This window comes from Hyperolius riggenbachi, chromosome 9 (genome assembly GCF_040937935.1).
Source record: "Hyperolius riggenbachi isolate aHypRig1 chromosome 9, aHypRig1.pri, whole genome shotgun sequence".
NCBI lineage: Eukaryota > Metazoa > Chordata > Amphibia > Anura > Hyperoliidae > Hyperolius > Hyperolius riggenbachi.
The window spans coordinates 19,669,908-19,687,989 of record NC_090654.1 but is presented as its reverse complement, the minus strand read 5'-3'; the positions used below and the strand labels follow the sequence as shown (position 1 = coordinate 19,687,989).

General features: G+C 46.9%; 1 protein-coding gene across 3 annotated transcripts in view; it reads left to right on the top strand.

Moving 5' to 3' along the window:
* Positions 1-18,082, top strand: part of BAIAP2L2 (BAR/IMD domain containing adaptor protein 2 like 2) — a 93,506-nt gene that overhangs the window by 55,062 nt on the left and 20,362 nt on the right. For all 3 annotated transcript variants that reach the window (XM_068251404.1, XM_068251403.1, XM_068251402.1), the window contains one exon: positions 1,283-1,511. In XM_068251404.1, the coding sequence (XP_068107505.1) occupies positions 1,283-1,511 (229 nt within the window). The remainder of the gene's footprint in view (positions 1-1,282; positions 1,512-18,082) is intronic.

Sequence of the window (18,082 nt, the reverse complement as noted above, 5' to 3'; positions counted from 1 at the left end):
GGCCATTTTCAAAATGGAGGACAGAGAATTCCCTTGATCACAGTGGACAAACAGGACGCAGGAGAGGAGAAAGAGATTAAGGAGTAGACTACATGGGAGGTACGTATCAACTGTGTATGTTGATTTTCACTTTTAATTTTCAGTTCAGGTTTTCTTTAAGTTACCTCCTCTGTAGTTATTTTCACACGCAGTTAATTGTCTTTAACGTTAGACTTCTGCAGTTATTTTAAGGATTGAAGGGTTAACTTAAAGGCAGAAGAGTTAACTTTAGGTTTGCCTGAGGTAAAATGTTTCCTGAATACTACATGCCTTATCACCATGGTGAAAGCTCTAGAAACGTTATTAAAGACAGGAGATAAGCTTAGTGAATTGAGGCCATTGGGTGGGTTTTATCTCTTTGTAACACTTTAGTAATTACCAAACATCCATGCAAGAACAATTTTGAAGGTAAAGGTTGCCAACCTCTGTAAATTCTCACCTGTCCGCTGGCGCAACTCCCGGTCTACTCCACCATCACCCCTGTTACTGCGGGTGCCTGTATCATATGGCACAAAGCACTAGGAAAGGATAAACAAGGAGCGCTCTATGGTACGTTACTGTTTATTGGATAGATAAAAGGATTTAAAAATGCACTTACAAGATGTAGGTAATGTGAAAGCATGTAACCCAACATGTGAGTGGTCAGAGTGCCCTTTCGCGTCTCCTCCCTCCGAATACCATCGTAGCTGTGGCTAGCAGCAGAGGCATCCTGGTGTAAATGGGAAGTAGGGGTGGAGTGATGGATTGGGGTCCTATTTCACAGTGCCGGCAGCATCATGACACATTTGGCGTTTTGACGAGCGTACACCTTCATCAGATCATCTGTCCCACAAGTGGTGGAGCTTGCTGATTGGCGTTACCTACCCAGTTACCATCCCCAGAACCCACACTGAGGTGGAGCGCTGTCACTTTTGGAACATGGCACCAAGTGCATCTGTGTGACATGAATGTACATGTGTAAGTGGGTATAAGTGTTCGCAGTGATGGCGGAGGAGGCCAGGAAATGTGCCAGCAGACACGTGAGAATTTACAGGGCACGGGGGGAAGACATTTAGCACTTAAGGGGTGGGCAGGCAGGTGTCGCTAGGCTGATTCCTGATAGATTTCGTGCTGATCCAATTTGATCAGAGAGAGATCTGTCTCATGGTACTTAACAGTGTAGTCTTTTCTTCCTACGCATGTCTATTACTGCCATTCCACAACTGTTAACATTCTCACCGTTCATTCTATATCTACATTACAGGATCCACAGGCAATTATCGCGCTCGATCTAGCTCCTTCGGTGAGGTGGCAGTGGCAGCCGTGGTGGCAGCTGCCGCTGGTGGAGGAAATAAGAAGGTCCAAGCTGTGGTAGATCACAGACCGGGAGGAAACCCCACCATGCTGCCATTTTCTAAAGGAGATACGATCACGATCTTGGTGCCGGAAGCCCGCAATGGCTGGCTCTACGGGAAACATGACACCATGTCTGGGTAAGTCCTCTCATATTCTGTGATGACCAAGAATAATTCTCTATAATGACCTTCAATAAACTGTTCAAAAATGTGAATGGATGAAGTCAGCATTATCACAGTATTACCAATGGGCTTTGTCCACGGATCTTTAAAAAGGGAGTCTGAAGCGAAAATGAAAACCAAAACATAGATACCTACCTATGGATAGGGAAGGCTTTGGGTCCTATAGAGTCTCCCCATTCCTCTCCTTGTTCCATCGTTTCTGCACTTGCTCCCCCATTAGCAGTCTCCGAATGATCGATCATAGAGACTGCTTTCTTCCCCTTTGGGTGGGCTTCGGAAGTCTTCAGGAGCATTCGGGCTCCTGAAGATGGACCGCTCCATACTGCACATGCCCAAGTGCCTCTCTTGCGCATTTACGCATGCACAGTACAAAACTGCCTGTCTTTGGGAGCACCCGGGCTCCCATAGACTTCCAAAGCCTCCCGTGGCAGGAGATTTAGAAGGAGGAGCATGCGGGGAAACAAGGGGATGAGGAGAGGAATAGAGAGACTGTACAGGACCCAAAGCCTTCCTTCCCCTTAGGTAAGTATCTGTTTGTTTTTGTTTTTTTACTCAGACTTCAGATTCTCTTTAAAGTGTACCTGAAGCATAATTAACAATAAAAATTAGATACTTACCTCAAAAAACCTCAGGAATCCGTTCCAACCCTAGGTCCCTCTAAGCATATTTATAAAGGGCTTGTTGAGAATAATTTCGTGGCCACACTCCCATCAAGCCTCTCCGTACGGGGCATGTGTGAGTATGGAATGCGCATGACCCGTAGAACAAAGCTGCTCACGCCCGTCTTTTTCCTTCATGCAAGAGTGACTTCGTTCTACCAGACATGCTAACGCAGCACACCACACTTGCTCATGCCCAGTATGGAGAAGCTCATACTTGGAGGGGAGCAGGCCACAAAAAGAAGAGGATCCTGGGAAGCAGCAGGTAGCTCAAGGAGGGTCCAGGAACCTTCTAGAGCATACATGTCAAACTCTGGTCCATGGGCCAAATCTGGCCCTCAGAGCCATTCAATTTGGCCCTCAAGTGGTTTCCCCACTTTTCATTATGTTTGGCCCACTCTAGACCACCAGGGAAGCTATACTGGAGGTGAATCCCTAGAACACCAGAGAAGCCATATGGGTGAGGTAGGGGAACAGCACTAAACACTAGGGAACTGTATAGGGGAGGATGGTGGCCTCTAGACACCAGGGAACTGTATAGGGAAGGGAAGACTACTAGACACCAGGGAACTTTATAATGGGGGAAGGTGGCCAGAAGATATTGAGGTTAGCCCTCTACTTGGTCCCAGTGTACAATTTTGGCCCACATTGTATTTGAGTTTGACACCCTTGTTCTAGACCAACTAGAGGTTTCCCACTGCTGAGGTAAGTATCTACGTTTTAAAGATTTTTCCTCAGAGGTTTGCTTTAAGAGATTATGGGGTTGATTAACGAAGCATAACATATCTCTCCTTATCCGTCTTATGTCATAAATTCTCTCCTTATCTATCTTAGCTCACAGTTTATCTCGTCTGTTTTTTTTATCATAAATTATCTCTTCTTGGCCCACATGCAAATGCAAGAGTTTTCCTGTCGGTGATATTTTTACAACTTGTCAGTAAAGACAGACAAGACAAATAACATTTATATCGCGCTTTTCTCCTGGCGGACTCAAAGCGCCAGAGCTGCAGCCACTAGGACATGCTCTATAGGCAATAGCAGTGTTAGGGAGACTTGCCCAAGGTCTCCTACTGAATAGGTGCTGGCTTACTGAACAGGCAGAGCTGAGATTTGAACCCTGGTCTCCTGTGTCAGAGGCAGCGCCCTTAACCATTACACCAGGGCCGGTTTAAGCAACAATGGGGCCCCAGGGCAAAATAAACCTGGGGGCCCCCCAACATATACCCCGGAACAAAAATCGGCATTAGGGGACCTTTTTTGCAGCTGGTATAGTCAGGGTGTGAAGTCCCAATCGGTCAGAGCTCCACATTCTGGCTATCCCAGCCTGCATGGGGTACAAGGGGTTAAAAAGTTTTAGGAGGGGGGACCCCACATAATTTTTTTTTAAAAAAATTCCCAAACTCTAAACATAAAAAAAAAATTGGGAAAATAGGAAAAAATGCCAGGGATCTTCATACAGCCATATTGCGGCTGTATAGCGATCCCTGGCCAAAGCGCTGCGGCTGCGTATAGACCCCCTGGAAACCCCGTCAGGAAATTTATTGCGCTTTTGTTTGATGCATGTAAAATTACACTACCGTTAGGTTTGCTACTAAAAGTGACATTTACCGCATTTAAAACTATACTTTTTTCCTTCTAAATTTTAAAATCTATTTTCTCAAAAACTATAAGGTCTTTTTGAAAAAATGTTTTTTCCTCTTATTCCTAATGATCTCCTTAACATATCCTGCGAATTTAGGGTTTCTAGCATTTAAGGTAGATTTGCTATTAACCATTAAAGTCGGCAGGTTTTTAAATGTGTTTTTTTTTCCTTTGAAACTTTAAAATCGATTTTCTCAAAAACTATAAGGCCAATTTGAATTTGTTTTCCTCTTGTAGCCACTGGGGGCCCCTACAAGCTCTGGGGCCCTGGGGCAGCTGCCTCCTTTGCCTTAATGGTAGCGCCGGCCCTGCATTACACCATCCAGCCACATCCAGTAGAATGCCTTTGAAGTCAACAGCAAGCGTGTGTTATGCTAATGGGGAAATATCCGCCCCCCCCCCCCCCCCCCCTGCCATTAGTATCTGTAAAAATACCGTACACTGCCTGAGCATGGCAATTTCACAGCTGCTTTGTGCATCAGGACCCTAGTGCCATAGTTACCGTAAAGTGAAAAAAAAAAGAGAACTGACTTGAATTGCATGTATAGGAAAAGTATTGAAAAGCTAGAGGTATAAAAGTGGGAAAGTGTTAACAGCAAATATTCCGTAGTTATTTTAACCTTTTAGCAGCCAATTTATTTAGAGGCTTGGAAGTGCTCCAGGCCAATTTATTTCAGCACATTTTTATTTCTTATTTGTCACATTTCCTTGCTACTAATTAGTACTACTGTAGTGTGTATTTATGGCCACTTGTCACTAGGGGGCGGTGTGAGACAATAACAGAGGATTTCTGCTTTCAGTTTCTATATTTTCTGCTAGTAGGGAGAGATCAATGCATTCCAAGAACTTACAGCACAACGAGGTCTGCCGACTGAGGTCAAAAGCAGTACACTTATCTTAAACGAGATTATTCCTTCTAACCAGTTCGGCCTATCTGGACGAGCTTCCTCTTTCAGATAGGCACTGCTGCTGCCGCCGCATGGTGCGCGCAATCGGGCGCGCTCCCCCCGCCAGCCGCTAGCCCCCCGATCAGTGAATGGGAATTTGAGGCTTTGAGGTGCCCCCCCCCCCCCCCCCGCAACACCCAGGCAGGCAGGAACGATCAGACCCCGCCAGCACATCATCCCCCTAGTGGGGAAAAAAGGGGGGCGATCTGGTCGCTCTGCCTGCACCCTGATCTGCGCTGGGGGCTGCGCAGCCCACCCAGCACAGATCAGCTAAAACAGCGCTGGTCCTTAAGGGGGGGTAAAGGGTGGGTCCTCAAATGGTTAAATCATCAGCAAGCAAGAAAATACTTACAGTCGTTTTGACAGTACTTTTCCACTTACTTTTTGGTACTTTCAGGCTGCTTTCACAGTGGGACATTACAGACGCACGTTAGAGCAGCCTGTAACGCAGCCCACCGCACAGCAATGAAAAATCAATGGGCTGTTCACAGTGCCCACGTTGCGTTACAGTGTAACGCTGGACGTTCTATGAAAGTGCAGCATGCTGTGCGTTATACGTGGTTTTAGCTGCGTTACACTGCTTGCACATGCTCAGTAAGGGGAGAGTCTGCTATTGTTCCTAGCCACATTGCTAATTAATATTCACTGCACTGTAGTGTTGTTCAGATCATGAACGATTCGGATCTTTGATCCGATCTTTTTTGTGAGTCGGATCATCACAATGAAGGATTCGGTTCACAGTGGATGTCTGGAAGAAACAGGAACTGCAGCTTCTGTACACAAACACAATCTTCCTGCTGCATCTCTCCCTTCCCCATTAGCACCCTCAATGTGCCCTCATTCTCCAGCACCTCTCACTCTGCTGCACCCCCAGAATGCTTCCCTAGTAAAATGATTCAAAGATCCGGATCTTTTCAATGATCCGATTCGAATCATTGAAAAGATCCGGACTTCCCAGGATAGAACATAAACGGCGCACCAAGAGCCTAGCGCTGCTCAATCTGACATTTAACTTCAACACCACCATGTGTTGCGTTAGGGGCACATTATGCGACCTTAACGTCCCCTAAAACGCAACGTCTTGGTGTGAAAGAGGCCTTAATTCCAAAGTGCTAAAAAGTTATTCTAAACTAGCCGACCCGCGTCGTAGCATACGCCGCATCTTCTATCTATCTAATAGAGTACGTGCCTCAACCTTGAAGCAAGAAGAATAAAGGTGGGTACACACATCAGATAAAAGTCTTTGGAAAATGAAAGATCACAGACCAATGTTACCCCCTTCCATGTAGTATGAGAGCCACACCTACACAGTATTTTCTATGGAGCTGAACTCCCCATCAGACAGAAATCTTACCCCCCTTCCATGTAGTATGAGAGCCATACCTACACAGTCTATTCTATGGAGCTGAACTCCCCATCAGACAGAAATCTTACCACCCTCCATGTAGTATGAGAGCCACGCCTACACAGTCTATTCTATGGAGCTGCACTCCCCATCAGACAGAAATCTTACCCCCTTCCATGTAGTATGAGAGCCATACCTACACTGTCTATTCTATGGAGCTGAACTCCCCATCAGACAGAAATCTTACCCCCTTCCATGTATGAGAGCCACACCTACACAGTCTATTCTATGGAGCTGCACTCCCCATCAGACAGAAATCTTACCACCCTTCCATGTAGTATGAGAGCCACACCTACACAGTCTATTCTATGGAGCTGCACTCCCCATCAGATAGAAATCTTACCACCCTTCCATGTAGTATGAGAGCCACACCTACACAGTCTATTCTATGGAGCTGCACTCCCCATCAGATAGAAATCTTACCCCCTTCCATGTAGTATGAGAGCCACACCTACACAGTCTATTCTATGGAGCTGCACTCCCCATCAGATAGAAATCTTACCCCCTTCCATCTAGTATGAGAGCCATACCTACACAGTCTATTCTATGGAGCTGCACTCCCCATCAGACAGAAATCTTACCACCCTTCCATGTAGTATGAGAGCCACACCTACACAGTCTATTCTATGGAGCTGAACTCCCCATCAGACAGAAATCTTACCCCCTTCCATGTAGTATGAGAGCCATACCTACACTGTCTATTCTATGGAGCTGAACTCCCCATCAGACAGAAATTTTACCCCCTTCCATGTAGTATGAGAGCCACACCTACACAGTATTTTCTATGGAGCTGAACTCCCCATCAGACAGAAATCTTACCCCCCTTCCATGTAGTATGAGAGCCATACCTACACAGTCTATTCTATGGAGCTGAACTCCCCATCAGACAGAAATCTTACCACCCTCCATGTAGTATGAGAGCCACGCCTACACAGTCTATTCTATGGAGCTGCACTCCCCATCAGACAGAAATCTTACCCCCTTCCATGTAGTATGAGAGCCATACCTACACTGTCTATTCTATGGAGCTGAACTCCCCATCAGACAGAAATCTTACCCCCTTCCATGTATGAGAGCCACACCTACACAGTCTATTCTATGGAGCTGCACTCCCCATCAGACAGAAATCTTACCACCCTTCCATGTAGTATGAGAGCCACACCTACACAGTCTATTCTATGGAGCTGCACTCCCCATCAGATAGAAATCTTACCACCCTTCCATGTAGCATGAGAGCCACACCTACACAGTCTATTCTATGGAGCTGCACTCCCCATCAGATAGAAATCTTACCCCCTTCCATGTAGTATGAGAGCCACACCTACACAGTCTATTCTATGGAGCTGCACTCCCCATCAGATAGAAATCTTACCCCCTTCCATGTAGTATGAGAGCCATACCTACACAGTCTATTCTATGGAGCTGCACTCCCCATCAGACAGAAATCTTACCACCCTTCCATGTAGTATGAGAGCCACACCTACACAGTCTATTCTATGGAGCTGAACTCCCCATCAGACAGAAATCTTACCCCCTTCCATGTATGAGAGCCACACCTACACAGTCTATTCTATGGAGCTGCACTCCCCATCAGACAGAAATCTTACCACCCTTCCATGTAGTATGAGAGCCACACCTACACAGTCTATTCTATGGAGCTGCACTCCCCATCAGATAGAAATCTTACCACCCTTCCATGTAGTATGAGAGCCACACCTACACAGTCTATTCTATGGAGCTGCACTCCCCATCAGATAGAAATCTTACCCCCTTCCATGTAGTATGAGAGCCACACCTACACAGTCTATTCTATGGAGCTGCACTCCCCATCAGATAGAAATCTTACCCCCTTCCATGTAGTATGAGAGCCATACCTACACAGTCTATTCTATGGAGCTGCACTCCCCATCAGACAGAAATCTTACCACCCTTCCATGTAGTATGAGAGCCACACCTACACAGTCTATTCTATGGAGCTGCACTCCCCATCAGACAGAAATCTTACCACCCTTCCATGTAGTATGAGAGCCACACCTACACAGTCTATTCTATGGAGCTGCACTCCCCATCAGATAGAAATCTTACCACCCTTCCATGTAGTATGAGAGCCACACCTACACAGTCTATTCTATGGAGCTGCACTCCCCATCAGATAGAAATCTTACCACCCTTCCATGTAGTATGAGAGCCACACCTACACAGTCTATTCTATGGAGCTGAACTCCCCATCAGACAGAAATCTTTGCAAGATGCTGCACACAAAGATGCTGTACACATGCAACAGATCAGTATCTGCAAAAGATCAGTACCTACAAAATACATTCATAGTCTATATCTGCAGATCTCATACACACCTTGTTTAACGGACAATCATCTGCAGATCAGATCAACCAGGATGGATCTTTGGATCTGCAGATGATTGTGTGATCTGCAGACAGGGCCGGATTTAGAGCTCAGGAGCCTATAGGCACATAAGGTCTGGCGCCCTAAGCTCCGCCCCATAACACAAGCCACACCCCTTCAAAACCAGAACTTTCTCTAAGACCGTGTCCGCACTTCTCATCATGCACCCACGCAAGTATGGCTGCCCCTGCACATAGAGCTGCTCTTGGACAAGCATACACATGCTCTTGTCAGATATGTTCCATAGGTCCGTGTGCAGCAACAATGAGGGCCAAAGGACTTGGGAAGCCTCCACTGGATCCAGAGGCTTCCCCCTTCTTAGGTAAGTATTTCATTTTTTCAAGTACCACATTGGGTACACTTTAAAGGATTTCTGAAGCAAGGGGGCTTAAAGAGACTCAGAGACAAAGTAATGTAAAGCCATTATACTTACCCGGTGTTTCCTCCCGCCCCATAAACACATCTAAGTCCCATACCCTCCTCCCGCGGTTTGCTGTTCAGCCGCGGTGAGCCCCGTTAACAGGTTCAGTTGATGCCAGCCTGGGTCTACTGCGCACGCGCAGTAGACCTGGAGTGACATCACTCAGCCTGTTACTGGGGCTCACCGCAGCTGAACGGCAGACTTCAGGAGGATGGTGTGGGACTCAGACGTGTTTATGGGGCGGGAGGAAGCACCGGGTAAGTATAAGGGCTTTACATTACTTTGTCTCTGAGTCTCTTTAAAAAATGTTTTACTCACCTGGGGCTTCTTCCAGCCCATAGCAGCCGTCTCATGCCCTTGCCGCAACCTCGCCAGCGGGATTGCGATCTTCACCGGCGGCCAGCGGGACAACGCAAAGGGAAGCAGGAAATTTGGGCGCATGAGGCAGGTGGACAAAAAGGGCGCCGCCATTCACTCCCATAATAAATATCGTTTAAATCGGCGCCCAACAGGAAAAAAGGGCGCCGGAGAAAAATAACGTTTTAAAAGCGGCGCCCGGAGACTTTTAATGTTTTATAACTGTTTCTCATGATTACACATTATTTAATGATTTATAATTTTTAAAACATTATTTTTAAACGAAAAACAGTACAATATTTTTTAAAACATTACTTTTAAACGAAAAACCGTACAATTTTTTTTTTTTTTTTGCATTTTTAAACGAAAAACCGCACCATATTTTTTTTAAAACGTTATTAATGATTATCACAGGGGGGTCTTAGGTTTAGGCACCAACAGGGGGGTCTTAGGGTTAGGCACCAACAGGGGGGTCTTAGGGTTAGGCACCAACAGGGGGGTCTTAGGGTTAGGCACCAACAGGGGGGTCTTAGGGTTAGGCATCAACACGGGGGTCTTAGGGTTAGGCACCAACAGGGGGGTCTTAGGTTTAGGCACCAACAGGGGGGTCTTAGGGTTAGGCACCAACAGGGGGGTCTAGGTGTTAGGGATAGGTACAGGGAGGGTTCTGTGTGAGAGTAGGGTTAGGTATAGCTTTAGTAAAATTCTTATTAATGTTTTATAAAACGTTATTATAAATTTCAATTTTTAAACAGGGAAGATTAACGTTTTTAAAATTGCCGATTTTATACACATTATTTAATGATTTATAACTTTATAAAACATTATTTTTAAACGAAATATAACACAATTTTTTTTAAACGTTATTCATGATTATCTTTTAAAACCCTGCGCCCTTTTTTCCCGGCGCCCTTTTTTAACGTACGCAACGCAAAGGACTGGGCTGCAGCAAGGGCATGAGATGGCTTTTATGGGCTGGAAGAAGCCTCAGGTGAGTAAAAAACTTTTAAGCCCCCCTCATCTCGGAAATCATTTAAGTACACGTTATGCAACATGCTGCCCGTGCAGAATGGTTCTTTGATGGTAGATCAGGTGCAACCATATTTGTGCAGGGGGTGGGGGAATATTGCTGGTTATACATCTTTCCTCCTAATGCTGGTCTTCCCTGGACTTTATGCATTGCAGAGTAATACCGAAGCGGCTTGCTCTCACTCACCTCTCCAGCTGGCGTGCTTCTTCCTCTATGCTGCCATCATCTCCCGGATCACAGAGTTACCCCATGAACTGATAGGGTACATGAGTGCATCCTGTACATGCTGCCGGATCACTACGGGCAGCGGGAGATGACAGCAACACAGAGGAAGGAGCACACAGGTTGAAGAGGTAGGCAGAGAGCTTCACTGCACTAATACTCTGCAGGGACCAGGGTAGAGCAGTATAGCATAAGAGCAGTATAGCAGGTAGGACACCTGGAGGAGTGGCAGTAATTAATCTTTAAAAGATTTCATGCTGAAATCTATTAAAAATCGATACGTAATGTGTGTCAATGATAGATCCCTCTCTGATCAGATGTCGATTAGAGAGGGAACAATCTTTTGGGCATGTTGAGAGAAAGTGTGGCGGTCTTCAGGCTCACGCTCAGTGTACCTACCCCCATGACATCAAGGTGACTAGATGTCTGCTCAGTACTGTAGTGCCATCTAATGACCTCCCCTCCTTCCCACCTTATACAGAAAGGTTCTACAATACTGAGAAGACGGTTTATCTTCTTGACTGCCATGTGATGGGAGGATGGGATAAGGGGAACTGCCACTAATTATGCACGCGCACGTGATAAGGTGGTGGTGGGGAGGGGGAGACAAGCACACACACATGCATGTGATAAGGGGGAAAACACGCACACACATGCATGTGATGAGGGGGGGGGGAAGACACGCACACACACATGCATGTGATAAGGAGGGAAACACACACACACGCATGTGATAAGTGGGGAAACACACACACGCATGTGATGAGGGGGGGGGGACACGCACACACACATGCATGTGATGAGGGGGGGAGACACGCACACACACATGCATGTGATGAGGGGGGGGGGGAGAGACACGCACACACACATGCATGTGATGAGGGGGGGAGACACGCACACACACATGCATGTGATGAGGGGGGGGGGAGAGACACGCACACACACATGCATGTGATGAGGGGGGGGGGAGACACGCACACACACATGCATGTGATGAGGGGGGAGACACGCACACACACATGCATGTGATGAGGGGGGGGGGAGACACACACACATGCATGTGATGAGGGGGGGGGGAGACACGCACACACACATGCATGTGATGAGGGGGGGAGACACGCACACACACATGCATGTGATGAGGGGGGGGGAGACACACACACATGCATGTGATGAGGGGGGGGGACACACGCACACACACATGCATGTGATGAGGGGGGGAGGGAGAGACACGCACACACACATGCATGTGATGAGGGCGGGAGACACGCACACACACATGCATGTGATGAGGGGGGGAGACACGCACACACACATGCATGTGATGAGGGGGGGAGGGAGAGACACGCACACACACATGCATGTGATGAGGGGGGGGAGACACACACACATGCATGTGATGAGGGGGGGGGAGACACGCACACACACATGCATGTGATGAGGGGGGGGGAGACACGCACACACACATGCATGTGATGAGGGGGGGAGAAACGCACACACACATGCATATGATGAGGTGGGGGGGGGTAGACATGCACACACACATGTATGTGATGAGGGGGGGGGAGACACGCACACACACATGCATGTGATGAGGGGGGGGGAGACACGCACACACACATGCATGTGATGAGGGGGAAGACGCACACGCATGTGATGAGACACACACACACACACACACACACACACACTGAGGGGGGGGGGGGGTGAGACTCACACTAAGCATGCACACAAACACACACGCGTGTGATGAGGGGGGAAAGACACACACATACTCACACTAAGCATGCAGACACACACACACACAAGTGATGGGGGGGGGGGGGAAGACACACACACATACTCACACTAAACATGCAGACACACACACACACACAAGTGATGGGGGGGAAGACACACACACACATACTCACACTAAACATGCAGACATGCACACACAAGTGATGGGGGGGGAAGACACACACACCTGATGGGGGTGGGAAAGATACACACACAGTTGCACAGGTGCTGCAGGGCCAGGGGGCTACACTGTTAAACCTTCTTCCGCCCCCTCCCCAAAATTCCGTTCATTTGCAAGTATTTGCTACCTGCACATCCAGAGAGCAAGTCTGCTCCTCCCATCCTCGCACGCTAGGAGAGTTCCTCCTCCAGCAGGAAGCGTGTTTTTCTCTATCCTATCCGGCGCCGGTTTTTTGCGGTGTTGCCTAGCAACACTAACACACCAGACGGCCCACGTCTGTCATCTCTTTGATGACAGTGCAGGCAGCAGAGTGTGACGTGTGACTGGGAGGGCGCCGCTGCGGGTCTGATCGACAGAGCGGCGCAGGCCTGGCAATGTAGGAACAGAGAGCTGGCCAAGACAGTAAATTCAGGAGGCTGGGTTGGTGGGCGGGTAGAGCGGAGAGGAATGTACAGCCCTGAGCGCTGCACATCTCCAGCCGCTGTATGGCTGTTTGGCTTTCTGCCTCTAGTCTAGGGCAGCTAGTGACCCGCCCCTAGCAAACGACCCGCCCCTAGGCACGTGCCTACAGTGCCTAATGGCAAATCCGGCCCTGTCTGCAGATGAATGTCCGTCAAACAAGGTGTGTATTATGCTGGGCATACATGGTACGTTTTCTACCGTGTAAATCTGGCGAACCCGTCATTGGCGGCAGTAGTGCATGTGTACGCACCTTAACCACTTCGGGACCACAGTCTTTTCGCCCCTTAAGGACCAGAGCCTTTTTCTCCATTCAGACCACTGCAGCTTTCACGGTTTATTGCTCGGTCATAAAACCTACCACCTAAATGAATTTTACCTCCTTTTCTTGTCACTAATACAGCTTTCTTTTGATGCTATTTGATTGCTGCTGCGAGTTTTACTTTTTATTATATTCATCAAAAAAGACATGAATTTTGTCAAAAAAATGACTTTTTTAACTTTCTGTGCTGACATTTTTCAAATAAAGTAAAATTTCCTATACATTTGAGCGCGAAAGTTATTCTGCTACATGTCTTTGATAAAAAAAAAAACATTCAGTGTATATTTATTGGATTGGGTAAAAGTTATAGCGTTTACAAACTATGGTGCCAAAAGTGAATTTTCCCATTTTCAAGCATCTCTGACTTTTCTGCGCACCTGTCATGTTTCATGAGGGGCTAAAATTCCAGGATAGTACAAATACCCCCCAAATGACCCCATTTTGGAAAGAAGACATCCCAAAGTATTCAGTGAGAGGCATGGTGAGTTCATAGAAGATTTTATTTTTTGTCACAAGTTAGCGGAAAATGACAGTTTGTGACAAAAAAAAAAAAAAAAAAAGTTTCCATTTCTTCTAACTTGCGACAAAAAAAAATGAAATCTGCCACGGACTCACTATGCTCCTCTCTGAATACCTTGAAGTGTCTACTTTCCAGAATGGGGTCATTTGTGGGGTGTGTTTACTGTCCTGGCATTTGGGGGGTGCCTAATTGTAAGCACCCCTGTAAAGCCTAAAGATGCTCATTGGACTTTGGGCCCCTTAGCGCAGTTAGGCCGCAAAAAAGTGCCACACATGTGGTATTGCCGTACTCAGGAAAAGTAGTATAATGTGTTTTGGGGTGTATTTTTACACATACACATGCTGGGTGGGAGAAATATCTCCGTAAATGACAATTTTTTTATTTTTTTTACACACAATTGTCTATTTATAGAGATATTTCTCCCACTCAGCATGGGTATGTGGAAAAATACACCCCAAAACACATTATACTACTTCTCCTGAGTACGGCGATACCACATGTGTGGCACTTTTTTGCACCCTAACTGCGCTAAGGGGCCCAAAGTCCAATGAGTACCTTTAGGATTTCACAGGTCATTTTGAGAAATTTCGTTTCAAGACTACTCCTCACGGTTTAGGGCCCCTAAAATGCCAGGACAGTATAGGAACCCCACAAATTACCCCATTTTAGAAAGAAGACACCCCAAGGTATTCCGTTAGATGTATGGTGAGTTCATAGAAGATTTTTTTTTTTTGTCACAAGTTAGCGGAAATTGATTGTAATTGTTTTTTTTCACAAAGTGTCATTTTCCGCTAACTTGTGACAAAAAATAAAATCTTCTATGAACTCGCCATTCTCCTAACGGAATACCTTGGGGTGTCTTCTTTCTAAAATGGAGTCATTTGTGGGGTTCCTATACTGCCCTGGCATTTTAGGGGCCCTAAACCGTGAGGAGTAGTCTTGAAACCAAATGTGGCAAAATGACCTGTGAAATCCTAAAGGTACTCATTGGACTTTGGGCCCCTTAGCGCACTTAGGGTGCAAAAAAGTGCCACACATGTGGTACCGCCGTACTCAGGAGAAGTAGTATAATGTGTTTTGGGGTGTATTTTTACACATACCCATGCTGGGTGGGAGAAATATCTCTGTAAATGACAATTATTTGATTTTTTTTACACACAATTGTCCATTTACAGAGAGATTTCTCCCACCCAGCATGGGTATGTATAAAAATACACCCCAAAACACATTATACTACTTCTTCTGAGTACGGCGATACCACATGTGTGACACTTTTTTGCAACCTAGGTGCGCTAAGGGGCCTAACGTCCTATTCACAGGTCATTTTGAGGCATTTGGATTCTAGACTACTCCTCACGGTTTAGGGCCCCTAAAATGCCAGGGCAGTATAGGAACCCCACAAGTGACCCCATTTTAGAAAGAAGACACCCCAAGGTATTCTGTTAGGAGTATGGTGAGTTCATAGAAGATTTTTTTTTTGTCACAAGTTAGCGGAAAATGACACTTTGTGAAAAAAAAAACAATACATATCAATTTCCGCTAACTTGTGACAAAAAATAAAATCTTCTATGAACTCATCATACACCTAAAAGAATACCTTGGGGTGTCTTCTTTCTAAAATGGGGTCACTTGTGGGGTTCCTATACTGCCCTGGCATTTTAGGGGCCCTAAACCGTGAGGAGTAGTCTTGAACCCAAATGTCTCAAAATGACCTGTGAAATCCTAAAGGTACTCATTGGACTTTGGGCCCCTTAGCACAGTTAGGCTGCAAAAAAGTGTCACACATGTGGTATCGCCGTACTCAGAAGAAGTAGTATAATGTGTTTTGTGGTGTATTTTTACATATAACCATGCTGGGTGGGAGAAATATCTCTGTAAATGACACATTTTTGATTTTTTTTACACACAATTGTCCATTTACAGAGAGATTTCTCCCACCCAGCATGGGTATGTGTAAAAATACACCACAAAACACATTATACTACTTCTCCTGAGTATGGCGATACCACATGTGTGACACTTTTTTGCAGCCTAGGTGCGCTAAGGGGCCCAACGTCCTATTCACAGGTCATTTTGAGGCATTTGTTTTCTAGACTACTCCTCACGGTTTAGGGCCCCTAAAATGCCAGGGCAGTATAGGAACCCCACAAGTGACCCCATTTTAGAAAGAAGACACCCCAAGGTATTCCGTTAGGGGTATGGTGAGTTCATAGAAGATTTTATTTTTTCTCACAAGTTAGTGAAAAATGACACTTTGTGAAAAAAACAATAACAATCCAATTTCCGCTAACTTTTGACAAAAAATAAAATATTCTATGAACTCATCATACACCTAACAGAATACCTTGGGGTGTCTTCTTTCTAAAATGGGGTCACTTGTGGGGTTCCTATACTGCCCTGGCATTTTACGGGCCCAAAACTGTGAGTAGTCTGGAAACCAAATTTCTCAAAATGACTGTTCAGGGGTATAAGCATCTGCAAATTTTGATGACAGGTGGTCTATGAGGGGGCAAATTTTGTGGAATCGGTCATAAGCAGGGTGGCCTCTTAGATGACAGGATGTATTGGGCCTGATCTGATGGATAGGAGTGCTAGGGGGGTGACAGGAGGTGATTGATGGGTGTCTCAGGGGGCGGTTAGAGGGGAAAATAGATGCAATCAATGCACTGGGGAGGTGATCGGAAGGGGGTCTGAGGGGGATCTGAGGGTTTGGCCGAGTGATCAGGAGCCCACACGGGGCAAATTAGGGCCTGATCTGATGGGTAGGTGTGCTAGGGGGTGACAGGAGGTGATTGATGGGTGTCTCAAGGTGTGATTAGAGGGGGGAAATAGATGCAAGCAATGCACTGGCGAGGTGATCAGGGCTGGGGTCTGAGGGCGTTCTGAGGTGTGGGCGGGTGATTGGGTGCCCGCAAGGGGCAGATTAGGGTCTAATCTGATGGGTAACAGTGACAGGTGGTGATAGGGGGTGATTGATGGGTAATTAGTGGGTGTTTAGAGGAGAGAATAGATGTAAACAATGGATTTGGGAGGTGATCTGATGTCGGATCTGCGGGCGATCTATTGGTGTGGGTGGGTGATCAGATTGCCCGCAAGGGGCAGGTTAGGGGCTGATTGATGGGTGGCAGTGACAGGGGGTGATTGATGGGTGGCAGTGACAGGGGGTGATTGATGGGTGATTGACAGGTAATCAGTGGGTTATTACAGGGGAGAACAGATGTAAATATTGCACGGGCGAATTGATAAGGGGGGGGTCTGAGGGCAATCTGAGCGTGTGGGCAGGTGATTGGGTGCCCGCAAGGGGCAGATTAGGGTCTAATCTGATGGGTAACAGTGACAGGTGGTGATAGGGGGTGATTGATGGGTAATTAGTGGGTGTTTAGAGGAGAGAATAGATGTAAACAATGGATTTGGGAGGTGATCTGATGTCGGATCTGCGGGCGATCTATTGGTGTGGGTGGGTGATCAGATTGCCCGCAAGGGGCAGGTTAGGGGCTGATTGATGGGTGGCAGTGACAGGGGGTGATTGATGGGTGGCAGTGACAGGGGGTGATTGATGGGTGATTGACAGGTAATCAGTGGGTTATTACAGGGGAGAACAGATGTAAATATTGCACGGGCGAATTGATAAGGGGGGGGTCTGAGGGCAATCTGAGCGTGTGGGCAGGTGATTGGGTGCCCGCAAGGGGCAGATTAGGGTCTAATCTGATGGGTAACAGTGACAGGTGGTGATAGGGGGTGATTGATGGGTAATTAGTGGGTGTTTAGAGGAGAGAATAGATGTAAACAATGGATTTGGGAGGTGATCTGATGTCGGATCTGCGGGCGATCTATTGGTGTGGGGGGGTGATCAGATTGCCCGCAAGGGGCAGATCAGGGGCTGATTGATGGGTGGCAGTGACAGGGGGTGATTGACGGGTGATTGACAGGTGATTGACAGGTGATTGACAGGTGATTGACAGGTGATCAGGGGGGATAGATGCATACAGTACACGGGGGGGGGGGGGGTCTGGGGGGGGTCTGGGGAGAATCTGAGGGGTGGGGGGGTGATCAGGAGGGAGTAGGGGGCAGATTAGGGACTTAAAAAAAAAATAGCGTTGACAGATAGTGACAGGGAGTGATTGATGGGTGATTAGGAGGGTGACTGGGTGCAAACAGTGGTCTGGGGGGTGGGCAGGGG